The sequence below is a fragment of the Neodiprion fabricii genome, chromosome 7 (assembly GCF_021155785.1).
Source record: "Neodiprion fabricii isolate iyNeoFabr1 chromosome 7, iyNeoFabr1.1, whole genome shotgun sequence".
NCBI classification, from domain to species: domain Eukaryota; kingdom Metazoa; phylum Arthropoda; class Insecta; order Hymenoptera; family Diprionidae; genus Neodiprion; species Neodiprion fabricii.
This window is the reverse complement of record NC_060245.1, coordinates 3,568,234-3,587,134: the sequence shown is the minus strand read 5'-3', so window position 1 is coordinate 3,587,134 and position 18,901 is coordinate 3,568,234. Positions and strand designations below refer to the sequence as shown.

At 39.1% G+C, this 18,901-nt stretch overlaps 1 protein-coding gene across 1 annotated transcript in view; it reads left to right on the top strand.

Moving 5' to 3' along the window:
• LOC124186440 (synaptogenesis protein syg-2-like) overlaps positions 1–16,820 on the top strand; it is a 222,259-nt gene extending 205,439 nt beyond the window's left edge. Inside the window, exons 13-17 of the mRNA XM_046578176.1 lie at positions 2,350–2,649; positions 3,135–3,431; positions 5,134–5,358; positions 8,502–8,665; positions 12,891–16,820. Coding sequence (XP_046434132.1) covers positions 2,350–2,649; positions 3,135–3,431; positions 5,134–5,358; positions 8,502–8,665; positions 12,891–13,208 — 1,304 coding nt within the window. The 3' untranslated portion in view covers positions 13,209–16,820. The remainder of the gene's footprint in view (positions 1–2,349; positions 2,650–3,134; positions 3,432–5,133; positions 5,359–8,501; positions 8,666–12,890) is intronic.
• Positions 16,821–18,901: the final 2,081 nt, after the last annotated feature.

Genomic DNA, 18,901 nt, shown 5'->3' with positions numbered 1-18,901 from the left:
CGATAAATTATTCCTTACTAAAATTTAAATTCATTCCAGAGAATGAAATATTCAAACCGAAACAAACGGATAATTGAAACTCTCTGTACAGATGATGAAAACTATGAATAATGAACACGAAATAACTTTTGAACTGCTCTTCAAACCTTCATACTTCAAGTCTAAAAAGCACCTGTCTGAAAAATGTTGAGATAAATTTCTCGAGCTCTGCACAGTCTGCCGTCAAATAAGAGAATAGAAAATTTCGCAGACGCGAATAGCTGTAAAGGCAAGTGCAGGCGGTACCGACACATAACATACCTATAGACATACGTTCATGAATGTATAATACAATACGAACATAAATCCGACAGGAATAAAGCGAGGTTATGTGCAGTTAAAGTGTGAAGAATGGGGAAAAGTTTGGTTCGAATGAAATTTAAAATAAATATATAGGCGAATAGTGTGATATGAAGAAAAAAAAATAAAAAATTTGCAATAAAAAAGAAAGAATTTTCAAACCAAAACAAAACAGGAGGACGTTTAAAAAACAATATGTAATAAACGACGCTTTGCGGGAGTCGGGTGAAAATTACCGAGAATTGTTTTCTATTTTCCGATCGTTTGAACGGCCGGACTCGCCGTTTGGTTCTGGGGGTTGGGCAGCCTGCCCCGACAATGACTTGGCGTCGGGCAGATTTACAGGCTGCTGTTGCCCTCGGCGACAAATGGGTTTCCGCACTGAACCGCTATTATACGTAACCCCGTCCACTCGCACTAAAAACGCCTCCCCCCTTTAACTCTCTTTCTCTCTCTTTCTGTGTGTGCGTGGTGGAAATAATTAAACTGACTGGCATCGAGTCCTTCGCGCCTCGCGTGCAGTCGGTATTGGGGATGCGTTATGGGTCAGGATCCGTGCTGCCTTATTGCCTCGGTCGGTAACACGCTCGCATTCCGACACCGCTCTTGGAGCAGCCCCGTGTTTCTATGAATTTTAAATTTGCAATCGACCCGATTACAACTCACGGAAAACGCGACGATGCCGTGTTGAAATAGCAATATTTTTTTGTACATCCAGTATCGGTTTAGTCGGAACGAGAGACAATCCACAAATCCAATCATTACAAGATTTTTCATTATTTAACTAGTGATGGAAACATGATGGAACAGGCTCTTCAATTCTCCAAAGATGTCACGCGAATTTCATTCAATTGAAATCAACTTTTAATCAATTCGGGTCACTTTTCGTGAGCTCAGGTAACTTTTTGACTTCAAAACTAGGAATTAGGATGGCTTCACGTGATTTTCAGCAATTTTAAGTAACATAGGGTTAATTTTTATCAACCACTCTGGCTTATATAATGATTTCGAATAAATTCGCCATATATAATATTAACTGAAAGGAATTATTCTAGTAGTTTGCACCACGCGCTGAATTCAAATTCTAGTCGTGTAGCATTTTTTATGTGGAAAAAAATATGAACAAAAATGTCGGTAGGAAATTTTTCCATTAAAAGTACAGTAACGCTTTTAAATTGATAGGAAGATAATATTTCAACGCTTTAACCACTTTCAATGGAGATTACGAGATACGTGGCATCAGATCAGATAGAGAAAAAAGCTTTATAGAATTCGCTGTACACGGTTGTGCATCCAGTCACATGCACGGTCAGCTATAGATAAATATGGTTTTAAATGGAAAAAAGGATTGATAGAGAAAATCCCATTGAGCTGCCAATTTCAGATGCCCGAATAGACTCGCTCGAATCGGATAAGAACTTTTCAATCACTCTGAATTCCGTAAAACCCTTGACGAAAGTTAGGCTCATGCGTATTTTTATATTCATACCAAGGAAGGTTATTTGTGTACGTAGCATTACTCATGTATGGAAGTTTTACAAATATTATTTCATGTATTCTTCTCGTTCAAATTAAATAACGTGGATGTATCTTACGAAATGTTTTTTTCTCAATTCTAAAACCGTTCGGAACATTGAAACAAATGAGTTTTCAAAAGCGATTTTAAGGAATGGACGAAGCTTGATTACCGTTCGTTTGGAAAATTTTGAACACCGATATTTTTTAAAATTCAGGGTATTTCCAAAACTCGTCAAACTCGTGTCAGAATTAATTTTTCGGTACGAAAAAGTGGTGCCAGCTATAGTTGACAGCGAGAAAAATGTTGAATATCAAATTGGATAGTTCCGAAAGGTACAGAAAAAGTTTGAGTGAGCAATTTACAGGATTAAAATCTCGTCAGCAATTCATAATAAAAGGTTTTGTCTCGCTGCGGAAAAAGGAAATTCACCCGATGCCTCACTCTGCGATGTTTCTTGTTCATTTCTGCTTAGTATCGATATGTGATTTCAGATAAGCCGATTTGTCTTCCGGACCAGAAGTTGGTCTACGGTGTTGCGAGGCACGAAGAGGCGCGGGTGATTTGTCGCGTTGAGGCTTACCCGGCTCCGCACACCTTTCGATGGGCTTTTAACAACACCGAAGAAATGGTAGACGTTCCTCAAGCCAGATACAAGAACTCAACGAGACGAACGCAGAGCATCCTCACTTACAGACCAGTCACCGAAATGGACTATGGAATGGTGCTTTGCTGGGCGAGCAATACCGCTGGATTACAGAAGAACGCGTGCATGTTCCACATCATTCCTGCACGTGAGATAAATCCGCAGAATTTTTCACCCTTAGAGACAATCCTATACCCATTGATGAAATGCAATAAATAATTGTGCTCCACTCGATCATCGTGCACTGTAAATTCATGTTTTAATAGCGAGACTCGATCACATTGGGTGCTGATCAATTGAACCAAACGGGTTTGTAACATTAAAAAGTTGAATAAAACTTGGTTGACTTTTCGCAACCCCGAAAACTATCCGCTTTGTTTTCTAAAGTTTGAAGTCGAGCGTACATTCAATAACCGATCACGTTGACGGTGTTTCATTAAAGTCAAGTCAAATCTTCGATTATTTTTGGTCCGTGTAATCGACCTTCTGACGGATGAAAAAGTAATATTGGTACTTGAGTGAAGTTACTTTGATCGATTCTGAGTAAATGACCTAATTGAATAACTGGTGATTGTCCCTGAATTGGGTTAAAAATAACGATGGGTAATCAATTGATTGACTTGATTGTTTCAGAGAAGCCAGAATCGCCGTACAACTGCACGTTAACAAACCAGACGACGGACTCGTTATCGGTGGAATGTACAGCGGGGTTTGACGGTGGTCAGCAGCAGTACTTTTTTCTTGAAGTATTCGACCAGCACACGGCGATACTGCAGGCTAACAGGACGTCGAAGGATGCTGCCTTCACGGTTGCTGGCCTGGAGCCAGGAAAAGTTTTGAAGATGGTCCTTTACGCCGCGAATTCAAAGGGGCGAAGCAAAGAGACGCTGCTCGAAGGGTTCACGTTGAAGGTTGCCGAGAAGCAGACTGGTAAGCATAATATTACCCAACGTTACACTTTTGTAACCGAGGAAATTGAAGCCGATCATTAGGACCAGGGGCTGGGCTCGCCCATCGATCTTATTATTCCTTTCAAATCAAAAAAATTATATTTATAACGACTCCGCAAAGTCCTGGAACTCATTAAATTTAGTGTTATACGCTGTAGTGAATTTTTTGTGTTACGAAACCACTCCAGCAAAATCGATCAGGTTACCAAAACTTACCGTAAAGTGTCGATAAATGACTTTTTTTTTTACACACATTGGGACACGTTCAAGCCTCGTTAACTTGTCGTAGCGTTTAATCAATTTCCGTCTAATTGGAGTAGAGATAAATTGAAGTAGCTTCCAACTATAAAGGTATGAAATTTTTGTCGTGCTGAGGTAAAATTTGAGTGTCAAATCTGAAGGATGTTAAACTTAAGTGCAGAGAAATTAGTGTGGCGTGAAATTGAAGCGGCGAGGTTTTAGTGGTTATTTAAACGTTGTTAAATTCAAGGGGTGGCGAATTTACGAGGTGATAGATTCAAGTGATTTCAAATTTGAGGGGGGAGGGGGAGGGAGGACAAACAGTCGGAACTATTTGTCGGAGCTCGAGGAAATATTGACGAATATTTTCTACAAGGATACTAGCTCAGGTGAGCTAGCTCAGTGATAACAGTAACGCAAAGCACTTTAATGAGCAGGGAGGAGGAAGCCCGTTAAGGTGACGCTCGGGTTCTAATGAATATTGAATTTCAAAGCGTCCGAGAATAGCAAAGTATCCCGTTGGTATGCAAACAAAACCTCGTCCTCGCCCGGACATCTTGGGTCCTTTACTCCGGCTAAAAGCTCGCTTCTAAATGGCCTGAGCTGAGGGACCCAAGATCGAGGAAAGAGAGGAGCATCTGAATTATTATTGAGGAAAGCGGAGGGTTTTTGAAAAATAGAGGAGTAGACCTGGAGACGAAAGTGCATTAGGTTCAAACACGGGACAATCCATCGATGGGAAAACTGAGGCTGGTGGAATCACGAGGAGAGGATAATTCTTACTTTTGCTGAAAGGTTTTAAGAATACACCTCGAAATATGCTGGTAACGCGACGACTACTGCCACCAGTACCGTCCAACCACCCGACGACTCGTTCATGCCCCATTAAAAATTAACGTTCTACGGTACTTTGCCGCACGGGAGCAACGCGACGCTTTTTAAGTGCAGCTTCGCAGACTGTCTCCTCGCTGAAAGCTCTCTTTATATACACACGTGTGTACATACTGATCGATAAAAAGGCGGATAGTTAATCGTGTGCATGTGAATTCAAACAATGTGCCATAAATAAAAGTACATACACACTCCATCGATTGATTGAGAAGAAAGCAGGATCGATGAGGCAATTTCACCGAAAACTTAATTTTTGTAATCATGGATTTTTGAATAGTGGACTCCACAAAGAATTTCAACTCTTTAAACTGAGTGGAAGTAGCAATTTTTCAGAGTTCATTCTATCAGTACTTCATTTCCGACATCGATGAAAAAAAGTAAGCTTTGAAGTTCAGGTGGATTCCGAAAGACTTTTTGCTTGATCCTTTTAGAAATTGGAAAAACTTTAATCCTATTCGGTGCGTTAATATTTATACATACACATATCTATAAGTTCGGGTGATGGAAATAAACGGCGAAAAACATGAGAGCAGTGCGGGTTCTGTTCACAGGAACACCGATCCCGTTCGAATTTACACCGCTGTTAGGAGTCCTCATCGGAGTAATAACTGCCCTGGTTCTTGTGACCCTTGTCATCCTCGGGGCTCTCAAACTTAAGAGCGACCGTCGAGCTCAGCGACCAGGCGACCTACCCCTGAAGAAAGCAACCGCTCCTAGCGCCGAGGAACTTTACGACACTGATGATAGGAACCCGGACGTTGTGCCGACGAACAAAGGTAAGACATGACCCAAGTGATGAATTCTTACAAATCAAAATGCACAAAGTCTCTTACAGAATTGAGAGTGTACTCGATTTCCCCAATTATAAGCGTCATTCGTAGTTTCAAGTTTTTAAGCTAGGGAGAATTCAAAAAATTAATGTTTATCCCAAGTATTTTCCTGTGGTTTTCGGTGAAACGAAATACGAATTACTACAGTTGTAATCTTTTAGAAAAAATTTTAGCGAATGGTGACGATTTTTAAAGAAATTGTGCTGAGAAAATTGAAAGAACAGTTAAATTTGTGCGAATACTAAAAAATATTGTCACGCTGTCGTGGCAAAAAATGCTTTGCTAAGGCATCGATGAGATTCGAGTAAGTTGGAGCATTCTGACGTAACTGTTTCGTTTCACCAAGTCCTGGCGGTATAGCAGTTACAGATATTTCTCTTTTTAATCTAGTTGTTTATCGATTCTTATCGAGAAATAGCATTCCGCCAGCTAAAGGGTTCGGCTTACAAAATAGTTGAGAATGAGAGCAAGCGGTGAGAGTAGGTATACAAGTTTGAAATCCCGATCGCATCGGAGAAGATTGAAGTATCAGTGCAAGCGCGTTCAATTGCAGTATCAACCGCGTTGCATTGGTTCGAGCGAATAGGTACAAGGTAACTAGAACGTTGCGCCGCAGGGTAAACGATTTCTTTCCTCTGGAAAAATCTCTTCAATTGTATTTCCAGCCAGCAACCCCCGCCTCCCCCTTATTCTCCGGCTCATGCTATCGCTGAACGATGTTTTTTTCTTCTTCACGTCGGTCTTCGGTTTTCCTTTCTTTCCTTTGCTTGAAAAATCTCCCTCTTAAATCCCGTCTCTCTATCTCTCTTTCTTCCTTTCCAACCACACGACATATATATAGCGCGAGTTGATAGAGAGATAAGAAAAAGTGGCCTATCGGTAGTTTTTTTTTAACCTGTCACGAAGACTGCCCATTGGTCAAAGTAATTATTCGTTGGTTAATTTTCGCTTGAAGACCGTAGCCAGGGAAGTTTCTGATCAACGATCCTTCAAAGAAACCAATGGAATAAGAATGTCAGATTATTTGTGGTCAATGTCGTCATAAAACAGTCCAATTCATATGTCCGATATAAGTACCTAATTCATCGTCACGAATGCGAGCTGACAAAAAAGGAACTGTTCTGGTCTCCAGTGCTGATAGAGTTTTATAGTACGAGATTTCCCGAGAAGGACTCTTTTTCCAAAAACGGTAATGGGTAACCTTGTGGTCAATGATCCTGGGAAAGGACTAATTAGTCACACCAGTTGACTTGACACACCAGGGGTCAATGTCGTCGTAAAACAGTCAAATTCGAGTGATTCGTCATGAAGAATAGGGATTCTTCTGCCTTGCGCATACTGTGAGCTACGATGACGACTCCGTCATCCACCATTTGACGAGAGTCAACGTTGGGGTGCGTTTGAAGCATCTGTAGAACTGTTTCTCAGACCGGGATATAGTAATTGGAGTATAGCTAGTGTGTATCGCTACCCGGGGTTGTCGACAATGGAAATCCCGGATAGACAGGGCTCATATTGTAAATATGAAGTGCTCTTTGAAGATGTCTCTAGGATGCATGGCGAAGTGCGTAACCTGGGGCTGGGGGGAGCACCCTTGGCCAGCGCCCTCGGCATTGTGTTTCAAGGGGTGGGTTGAGGACAGGGTTTCAGGAAGGTGGGGGACAGGTATGTCACGTCCTAAGTCAACTCGACGATGCCTGGGCGCCCACTCTCCTCGTCATTCCATCCATTCCACTCAGAAACCGACAACACTCTATCCGTCCGGGGACCCGCCCTCCCGCCCCTCTTTACCATCTTCCGCAGTGCAGCGAATGCCGGTTCTCTCTCTCTCTCTCTGTCTCTCTTTCGGTCTTGGCTTCGCTCTGTTCGAGCACCAGACTAAGAGAGAATTCTAGATCCCTTCAAAGGCTCACGCGCCCTCCTGAGGTCCTGACGTTTGTACACGTTTGTCCCTGTCTACTGACGCGGTTATCACTCCCCTTTCTATCCCAGGCGACGACGTCTATCGTCTAACCACCGTCCCAGAAACACTGGAGGCGAAGAAATGAACCGACGAGATACCCACCAAAGCTTCAGTTCTATTGTGGTCTGGATTCGGCTCTTGTTACTTTGCTCTGTCCGAATTGACGACGATTCGACAACGTCTTGTGCACAATTTCGCCAAACTTTCATCAACTGCTCACCAGAATGTATGGACTGTTTTTCTTACACCAACTTCTTTAGAGATTATGGAAATGTAGCACTCATCGGTAGCTTGCGAAACATAAGTCCTTTACCGAAACAACTCTCGAGTGTTTAAAGACTTGCAGGCATATCCCATTCATCGCTGAAGCCCCTTTTATGATACATTCGTTGTAGACGAAACGAATCTTTTAACAATATTACCACTGAACTATTCATCAACAGAAGCAAGCCAAATTGGTGAGAAATATTTTGCATTAATCTTTCAAATGAACTCAGTTGATCCTATCCTGTTCCATCCAACCAAGCCTCATATCTAATCCAAGCGAATGGAATCCGTCCTCAATCTTGAGTGCCGAAGCGGCGTTGGTTAAATTTACAAGGCGAAGGATCTCTTGGCCTTCATCATTGATCAGCGGTATTCATGCCTATGATAACTATCATTCTGGCTAATTCAATTAGCGTTCCAGCGATTCAATATTTATTAAAAAGGGCAAACATCTACTGGAGAGTCGATCGTAACCTAGGTACGTGACTTCTTCGTTAGTGGAAAATAGAGGACAGCTAATCGAAGGTTTAACTTAGGAAAAATCGTGATTTTCGCTGAGAAGATCCGAGTTCAGTTGATTTCAAAGACTGCTCGGAATTGCGACTGAATTATAAATACACTCTTCGGACTATTGGCTCTCTTAGTATTGGATCACTCTCACGATCCAGACGATTTTCGTCGGCTCCTTCTCCTCTCTTTCTCTTTTCTTGTTTATCCTACGGATGGCGTTGCAATTTGAATTACCCGGCTATAAGCTAGTTGAGGATTAAGATGCGATGTGGAGACACAGCACGACTTTTCCCAAAACCAACCCTGTTACCATATCAAAGTTGAGGCAAACCGTCGATCTAACTTGAAGATTCAGATTACCAGCTCACCGGTTCGACCGCCGGGACGCCACTCGCCGTTCAGACAACCCCCGATGGACAGTCGGCCACGATGCCAGCTCACCAGATCAACCATCTCCAAGGCCTTCCACCCACCTACCAGATCAACGAGTACAACAATTATCCCACTTTACCGGTGAGTCCGAATTCGGTCTTTTCTTTATCCATCTTTCTGTCATGTCTGAGAGCCGAACTTTCATATTTTTATAAAAACGATACAATTCACATGACTATGGTCAATTAAAAACAGGCTTTCCATTTTTGAAGGATGATTTCAACAACAGTCAGTACAACCCAAATTATCAAATCGAATCATTCGATCGAAGGTCAAAACAAGTCAATCTAAAAAGTATTTAAAAAAATTTAAACCCTCACTCGAATCTCGGTGTCCAACAAAATTTGTCGACACCATAACTAATCGAAAGGCCCACAACTCCTGAGCTTTTTTGTACCGTCCAGCGGATTCGAAATTGTAAAAACATTTTCTGAATTATTTTTGTTTCGAAAATGTTGTAAGAAGTGAGGTCAGGATATCGCTGTAGAATATCAGTGATCCTTTTTTAATGAAATTTCTCGAAATGTCACGAAGAGAAGCGTAGATTCTTGCAGGCAATGCCCTCATAGCTGATATATCGTTGCTTTATTCTCACCCTGCGCCACCTCGGGACGATGTAAGGGTGAAAATAAGGGACGGTTGGGAAGATTCTGGTGCATAGGCGTGGCCGCCGGTTGAGCTAACGAGGCTGACGCGTTGAAACGGGGCTGTTGATGGTCCCGGGATGAATACTGAGCTGTAAAAAAAGCACCAGATCGGCCGTAAAGTAAAGAATTTTTCAGAAGATGTCACGTCCTCTTCAGCTTATATGGCCGCTGGATCCCGGGCATCCGCCATCCGCGAGGCGTTGTAAAAATAATGGCGCTACCACACCGCAATATGTAATCGAGTAGCTTCACCTGACGTTTCCTCCTCTCTCCTTTACCGGTGTTACGCATGGTGCATTCCTCGGCAAATCGACAAATCTTTTTAAACCATAAAAATTTTTTGCGACGATTCTCATTCCGTTGATCGTAGTACTTGAAGGATTTTTATTTATAAACATTCGTAAATTGTTGATGGATAAAATTTTAGAATAAAAATGGTAGGAATATTTGACCCGTTTTACCGTTACCGTGAAATTTAAAGATCTTTTAAATTTTTTTAAACGTAGTTTACTCCTTCTAAACACGTTTACTTACCATTGTTATCGTTATTTCATTCCATATTTCACATTTTTGTGAAAAGTGAAACGATCTCTGATTTGAATATTATTTGATAACGGAATTGCGAAAAATCTTTCAACTGCATTTGAATTATTCCGCAAATGTTTGATCATACTGTAAATTGTCAGGATTAGGCGTTGCTGAATTTTTCACGGAATGAACCACACGTGTATCACTTATATTGCGTATACAGAATACGAAAAGCAAAGCTTCGCGATCCATGATCATCGCTCTTGGTCAGTGAGAGTCCCCGCATGTGAAGGCGGCACCTGTTATCAGCCATCGCGTCCAGCCACCCTGCCAACTTTATTGTTTCCCATAAAGTTTCACGGTTTATCGCCCCCGTTATTTCATACATCTTCATATACGACTATACATACAATATACATACATACGTACAGGCACATGCCGTTCGATGAGTTGGCTTGAAAATCTGCACATGACCCGCAGCTTTTCATTGTGCAAAAAAATCGTGCAAAAAATATTTTTCCATCGGAATATGCCATCAGAAAAAATTTTCTAGCACAGGTATCGTCGTATTTTTTCTCTCTCGTAATTTGAAGAAGATTAAAGATTCTTGGTTTCTCGAAACCGTGAAGCGTTCGTAAAATTATGTCGCTTGATAAATTGGTAATAGCTTCTTAGTTGGCTAATTAATTTCAAGCGTGTGGATCTTCGATCGAATCTCTGAAATGAAAGTTAGAAATTTTTTCGGGGCGATTAAAAAATTGACGAGAAAACGTTTCGTTTAGTCAATTAGTCTGCAATTAGACACGCCGATACAAATACACGTACTTGTACGTCACTCTTTCCGTCGTTCTCAAACTGCAGAGTAATTTATAACTATCAGTTCTATCTAGATAACGAAGTCCGCAGCAAGTTGTGATACTTGTGAACTTCCATACTGCAATGATTAGATTCGAGATAGTCCATTGTATGCCTGGAAGTGACGGAGATGAAAGACAACGTCAGACAGAAAGCGAGGGAAGAAAAAAAAAAAACGGTGATAAATGACTGATAGGTGAATTACTTGATAAAATTCGATGCTAATGAAGTAGAGTCAGAGGTTCCTGACCGTAAGTACACAAACGTGGAATATAATATATGATGAATTATCACCGAGATATGATTAATGAATAGTACAATCTATGGATTGAGCGGATAACACACGACTTGGAAAAAAAGTTGTGAAATAACTATCGATCAAAATTACCGGATTCAAACGTTAGGGAGATAAATTTTTCGACTATTTAAAAATTTAACGTTAAAGGATTGGAAAAAAATTTTTTTATTGCCAGACACATTAATCTGTAAAAAATATGATCACGCATTCGCAATTGCGAAAATTGGTAACACGGTTTTTGGTTTATCCAATTCTAATATAATTGATCGAAATTTCATTTCCTCGGTTCAGCTTATTACGAAATCATAGCCAATTTGCCGAGAGTTAGGAGAAATGGAAGTTTAAGGTGTTCCTGATGTATTAACAAGCTTACAGATGCCTGCCTTCACGGGTGTCGGTAGGGATATATTTACACAGTTAAAACTTGCACTAGGCTAGATAACTACGGGCGCATCTATATGTATACATGTACGTATACGGTGCAGTACGAAGTACGTTCAAGTTCAATACCGGCGGCATGAAGCCGTGGCCGGAACGTGGCTGCACCCCCGTATTTAACGGGGAAATTTCCAATGGCCATAAATTACGAGCTAGGCAAATTTGTAAAGTTATTGCTACTACCGCCTGCCGCCTGCAGCGCCGTGCTACTAAACGGGGCTAACTGATAGAACGAAGTGAATACCTCGCGCCCGAGTTTCGGAATTGATAAATTCCATCCCGGGAGACCGGACGTTTTATATCTAATTTTGCTAATTTTTGGAGTCTGATTTTGTCGCGGTTTTGGATTCAAATTGCTGACACCGTGATTCGGATGCTTAGACGGGGGCGAAGTTGAAATTCCGAATTTGAAGAGTCGAAAGCGCTGAAATCCGGATTTTTTTTTAAATAATACATTTTCTACATTTTTTATCGATATCCTGCATTTTCTTTCGTTCAGTATTTTCATTTACCGTCTTTCCTTTTTCACGAACAGCTATCTTCTCGTGCAAAAAAATACAATTATCAAGTTATCGAAAAATTCAACACATTGTTCTGCGAATTTGCATTTATGATTTTGAAAACCGGTTCGAGGATTTTTAGGTAGGATTTCACCCCCAAAGTAGCAATTAAAAACGTAACGAAACGTTGTTTCAAGAAATGATTTGACAGTATTCAATAAATGTTGAGGGAAGTTTGAATTTATGTGGTAAAATATACATATATTTTCCTCTCATTGCCAAGCAACGAGCAGAAGGGATCAATAAAAGAGAGAAAACCGCGTAACTTTATAACAGGCTTATAGCAGAGCAAAGCGAAGTGATTTAGTTTTTCACTCGACTCTTTCTTTCTTTTTTTTTTTTTTTCTTTCTCGTGTTTTCTTTCTTCGTAACTCAATTTGCGTATCGTGTTGTTTTTCTTTGTTTTCCTTGTTTCTTATCCCTCGTTTTTGCAGAAGGAAAACGGGGAACTCCTACTTTGTTCTGGAAAATCGAGATTCTCTTCTCGGATTTTCAGCTGGGTAAAATTGGTTAACTCAAACCCCGCGCCCTTTGAGAGTCCTCCTCATTCTGTATTACTCTGCGAGGAAATTTCCTGCAGGATTCGCTGACGCAGACGCTCTACAGACCGCAACTTTCGGTTAACTTTCTTCTCTCTCAATCAAGAACCGCGTACCGCCATTATATCTGCTAATTCAACCCTTTTAGTAGCGCACAAAGAACCGTAATCTTCGTCTTCATCCCTCGAACCAAAATTCTAAACTCGAGCGATTCCTACTCACGTTTCTCCTCATGAATAGTAACATTCTCCTTTCGCGTATTCATTTTTTTTTTTTTTTTGGTCTTTCGCCAAAAAGATGTAATTTCGGCTTGTTCTTCTTTTCTTCTTGTTTTTTTTTTTTTTTTTTCCCCTCTTCGTGTGGCTGTGAATTTTCACCCCCTACCCCCTGTCAGCCTTAGATCCGTACGTCGAGCAGCGCTCGTTTTAATAACTGTTTTAGCTATCGGGCGAGGTGACGTACGCCGAGCTTTGCCTGGCGCGTCCGACGACCCTTGCGACGACGGGAATGGACTCAAAATTGGGAGTAATCGTTGGGGGCAAACCGTACACGAAGGAAGCGACGGTTTACGCATGCATAGACCACAGCGTGCGGCAGCCAACGCCGCTCGGATTTCAGCAACAGCAACAGCAACAGCAGCAGCAGCAGGATTCCGGCCTCGTGACGCCCGGAAGTGGAATAATATCGGGGAAGCACCACCCCCGGGAGGTTGTAACAGTCCGCACACCCCTGATCTCGAGTCAGGAAAGCTGCGTATAGGGCAGGGATTGCGACGCGCTTAACGTCAACGAGTATTACGTCTGAGGAAACCGATGATCGCTTTTAAATCACCCGCCAAAAACAGCAAAAAAAACAAACAAACTAACAACTATATAAAAAGAAAAAACATTCTTCCTCCCACCACACGTTTATACGAGAGCGGGAAATTGGTCGTTGCGAATCACGGGGCGCGTCGTTCGGGGAGAAATAATTATTAATATGCATATGTAATTATTAATTGTTCGTTCGCTTATGTGAACGGTGTTGATTCAGTAGTTAATATCGGTGATTTGTATTAGGGATGTACCGGTTTGGTCGGACAAGACAGATTAGCTCAAAGTTAGCCGGTTAAAACGATTGGTCGGCCAGAATAGTTGGCTGATTAAACGGTGCAGCCTGCCAAAATTAGTCAATCGGCTAATTTTAAACGGGTAAATATAAAAATGTGTAAAATTAACGGGCAAATGATTTTTTTTTTTCCTTTCAGATTCGAACTTGCAAGAAGAATAAGTTTTGTTGTTACATTAACTTTACAGAATTATTGTCATCCAATTGTCCGAAGTGACTAAAAAGTTGATCAATCAATAATTAATAATCAGTCAAGCTGAGAAGAAAAATCAACGTTCGTAAAATCGTTTTACTGGTTTGAATCAACGTTTCAAAGTCACTTATTAAACTCTGCATATTCTCGAATAATTTAATAAGTATTATTTTCCAACTGTAGTTAGTACATTATTGGGTGATATTAGAATTGGATTTGCTCAGCAACTTCTCTAATTGCAAGTGAAAAACGTTTATTTATGTGGTATTTTGATCAGAAGTTCGAATCCAAAAGGTGAAAATCTCATTTTCTTGTTTGTTTTCTGCATTTTTAGGTTTGGGCGGTTAGAATTAGCTAATTAGTTATTTTTGCTTAGTCTGGCCGGTTAGCCAGTCGACTATTTTGGACGGCTAATTACTTTAGCCAGCTCATTTTCGGCTAATTAACCCGGCTTAATCACACAACACTAACATGTACATCTAGGCTTTTTATATAACGGCTTATTGACATGAGCAGAGTTACCAAATTATATCAATGTTACAAATTTCAGTTTATTCCAATTTCATCCGAAGTTGTTAGGGTCCCTAAATTTGAATATTGATTTTTTTTAACCCTAGATAACTTTTTACAAATATCGTCACCCCTTTTTATTGCTTCTGATATCATAAGCCTCACATTGTTTATTCCGTTTACGGTAAATAAGGGTTGATTTTTATTTTGTTTTTTATTTTATTTTGTGAATAAATTCCATGAAATTCTTTCTTCAATTTCACTTTCATTCTCTGTATATACGTTTAGGTAATATTATTTCTACGACATTCAAACGACGTAAATTCAGCCAAAGCTTTTGAGCTTTTCTGTCGAGACTTTGCACTTGATACATCAGTTAAAACCGTGGCCACTGAACACTAAGGCGAAACGAAGTGAAGGGTGATCGATCGACGACGGCGATGCCAGGTATGAGTAAATAAATATATAATATATCTAGAAAATGGCGAGGGTGAGATTATGATGAAAAAACTCACCCGTCGAATGAAATTCGCGTAAAACGAAACTTGACATGGCCGCTGTCCGTCGATCTGTTCGGAAGCTTAACCAAATTGTAAATGTAAATTTTTTCTTATACGAATGCAGACTATAAATAATAGTTCGAGATTTTGGATATGTATAATATATTGAATACGTATAAATGAATATGATATTTATCGGTACGTAGATCCAAGTTGTAAATATACAAGGTGAGGATCGATATAGGTGAAGAAAAGTTGAACAAGTGAAGTTAAATTGAATTGTGGATAATTGAAAGAAATTCAGATGAATATAGTTATAGTAATAACGATAACAATAATATTATTTTTAAAAAAAGATATGAAAATAATAATAATAAACCAATTAAATGAATCAGTTACAATAACAAGCGTAAGGGAAAATGATAAAATAACACAGATTATATGAGTACCGTGAATTTTATGTAATTACGTAAGGAAAGGTATACATACATAAGTAAATGTATAATACTTATATATATATATATATACATATATATATATACATATTTGAGTACGATAAATATGACGAATTGATATATGTAATTGTATCGTCAAAGGAACAATTCGATTGTAGGTACGTGTAAATTTGTAAATAAATAACAAGGCGCATTGAATGAATATATAATATATATATACAAATATATAAATAATAGACCTTATATCATTGAAGAAAATGAATGATGATAATAATTCTATAGTGAAATGTTGAATGGTTTTATCGCTTCTCTGATATTACACCAATATTTATATATATATATATATATATACATATATATATATATATATATATATATATATATATATATATACACACATATAGTTATATTATACATATGAACTGTAATTATTTGATCAGCTAATTAATTATCGAGGATACATAAAATTACTATTAATAATAAATAAAATATCCCTTTCTCCCTGTTTCCTCGCTAGGATTCAATTATCATCAACGATCATTGCATGGCAATAACCAATCACATATATGTAACATATTATATTATACTGAACCCGACCCAAAAAAATTCCGGTGTACAGCATAAATATTTTTTGTAATAAGTAACGTTTTCAAGAGTAATTCAACTTTAACAGATCGTTAGAATTTATCATCATCTTCATATTACGTGTATTCTCTACAACTTTTAAGTCAACTTCTTGTTACGTTTTTTTTTTTTTTTTTGTACACTGTGCGCGATGTGCTATTTTCAATTATTATTAGCCTGATTTTTGTATCGTATTATTGCCGTCGATATCATTATCATAATTTATACGTGCTATTGATAGTTATTGCGCATGTGTCTCCGAATCGACAAAAAAAAAAAGAAAAAGAAGACAAAATCAATGAGCCCAAAATCATCAACTCTCAAACTTTTTTTCTGACAGGAATAATAAATTCCGAAAAAGAAAAAAATTTTTGTGTAAAAATTTCAATGATTTTTTTTTTCAATTTCTTTAATTATCGAAACGAATCATTATCATTATCTTCTTTTCCCTTTTTCTCTGTGTCTGAAATAAACTCGAACCCAAACAGACAAAATTCAAACTGCTTACCACAGGTTGAAAAACTTGGTTATTCCAATAGTTATTAATTCCTATAAATCGACAGATTTAATAACTTGCATCTTGATTCAAAGGGACATCGCAGAAGTTTTCATTTAATCTTAATCAAGAGTATAATGATTAATTTTAACGAAACAATAATCAACTTATATATTATATGTGTACAACTAAGTCGTGCGGTGCAGACTGGCTAGTTTTTTAACGCGCTCTTTTTTACATTCACTAATAATACTTAGATAGATAAGTACATAATATATATATATATATATACTATCATCTGTTTGGGCATGTACCAGATCATTTCACCCGGTGTTTGCAGTAAAACTTGTTTTCGCTCAATGGGTGACAAATGATCGAAAACTGTACGATATAATAATTAAAGAAGACCATTATTATACGTGTATTTACAATAATTATGGAGGCAACAGCAAAAAAAAAAAAAAAATTAATAATGAGAAAAATTAACAACAATATAAATATTTAAAGAAATATACATATATGTGTATGTATACAAATGACAAAGAGTATAGATATATACATATATATGTAACCGAAATAAACGTGTTGATATAAAAAGTTTATACCGTGATTCATTCGTTCCAATATTCTACGCATAATTATATGATGTATATATACATATATGTGGCATAAGGAACGGTTCAACTTTACCGTGCGCTCATATTTCATACCAAGAGTCCTTTTCCGTTTTAATTTTCACTCAAGTTTCAACTAGGTGTATTAGAAACAGAGTTCAACAGCTTGCACGGAGCTTTTTCTTCAGCGATACGAGCATAACTCAACAGAATCAATCAGCTGATCGCTCTAACCGACGCCATATTGCTTTCATCCACGTGACGTTGGAAGGTGTCGAAGAAAATAAAGGACGAAACTGATCGCGGTGAGTAGTGATAACAAGAATGATATTATTATCATAAGAACGATAAGGCCGAGGCTTGCGACAAAAAAAATGATTTGTTTTTTCTTTCGCCTGATCTCGCGAATCGAGTCTCACCCTTATTCAATTTCGGGGTAGAGAAGTAAACCAGATATTGGTATGTGTCGCTCGACTCGTGTAATTCGGCGAATCACTTCGTATGCCTACACCTACACCGAGCTTTTTCAACCCCTCCGGTAAATTTTGGTTATACCGTAGCTAGCAACCGAATAACCCGAAACGTGAGCCTCGAAATGACGACGTCGGTGACGCTATGGTCGAGATTCTGATCCCGGATTGAAACAGAAACTCGGGAAACAGAATTTCGTTTCTACCTCACAAGCTGAATATACATTGCCTGGGTATGGAGGCTCTCAGGGATCGTGACGAGAAATTTTTTCCCAGTCTCTTACCTGTGATACAAAAGATTGATGATGGTGTATTTTACCAAAAATATACGATGGACAATACGAGCAGGTTAAATTTATTGAAACTATTAAGAAAATGAACAGGTTTTAGAACATAATTTGTTTGTAAAAAAGAAAATACTGTTTCTTTATTGAAACGGAAGTATTTGGGTGAGAAAGATCACATTTTTTTGGGATTTTGCAATTGCGCGTTGTTGTAATAGCGTGGCATAATATAGATATACTTAATTCAAGATGATTTTTTGATCGGATGAATAATTCTAAAATCTGCAAGTAAACGAAATTTTTGCAACAGATTAAAAAATTTGCTTCAAGATCTTTTCAAGTAATTTCAAACGATTGCAAAAACTTCGAGAGAATTTCTAAAATACGTAGTACTAGAATTTCGGATGAAATATACTCGAAATTAATTTTCGGATGATATCACAGAGTTTTTAAAATTTGCTATAATTCCATTGGCTTGTAAACATTGCAATTAAAATGATATTGATCTTTGCAATGATTTCGATTTCGCGAAATGAATTTCCCGTCCTTCTGCGTGACAAATGAAGTGAAAAATCTCTGTTGGTATAGATTTTGTATGAGATTCTGGCAAATCTCTCTTCGGACAGAATACCGAGGAGAATAAACGCGAGGAGAGGATAAGATGGAAACAAAAACAAGGATCATGGGGTGTGAGATACGGTTGACCAAGCTGTTGTCAGCTGCGGAATATACACGATATAAGCGGGTCCCCGGGGGTTGTCCGCTAATTGTAAAACAGTCCACGTTATTCTCCGGGTGGAAATACATTTTCCTCGTGATCCAGATAGATAGAGGTTGGCTACATTCGTGGGCCTTAGATCTCCATAGACAAGTCCGTATCTTTCCGCGTAAGCCTCGAGGCCTTCAGGCAAAGATAGAGACTACCCTTCCCGGTAATCCCACCCATACGTTTCCCCGTCCTTCGCCTCAGCCTCAGCCTCAGCTTCAGCCGCCTCCTGATCTCTGATTCTTCTGTATACTCGCGTATCAATCTTGCCGAGCCTCCGGATCCGCCAACCAATATCACAACTTGCAGTACCAAGGTACCGAGGATATACCTGACGGGATTTCTGCCGCTTTTTCGTCTTCGATCCTCAGCCCAGATTCCAACAACCAGTTCTCTCTGCGACGGCTATCGATCAACAAGTCCGGCTAACGTT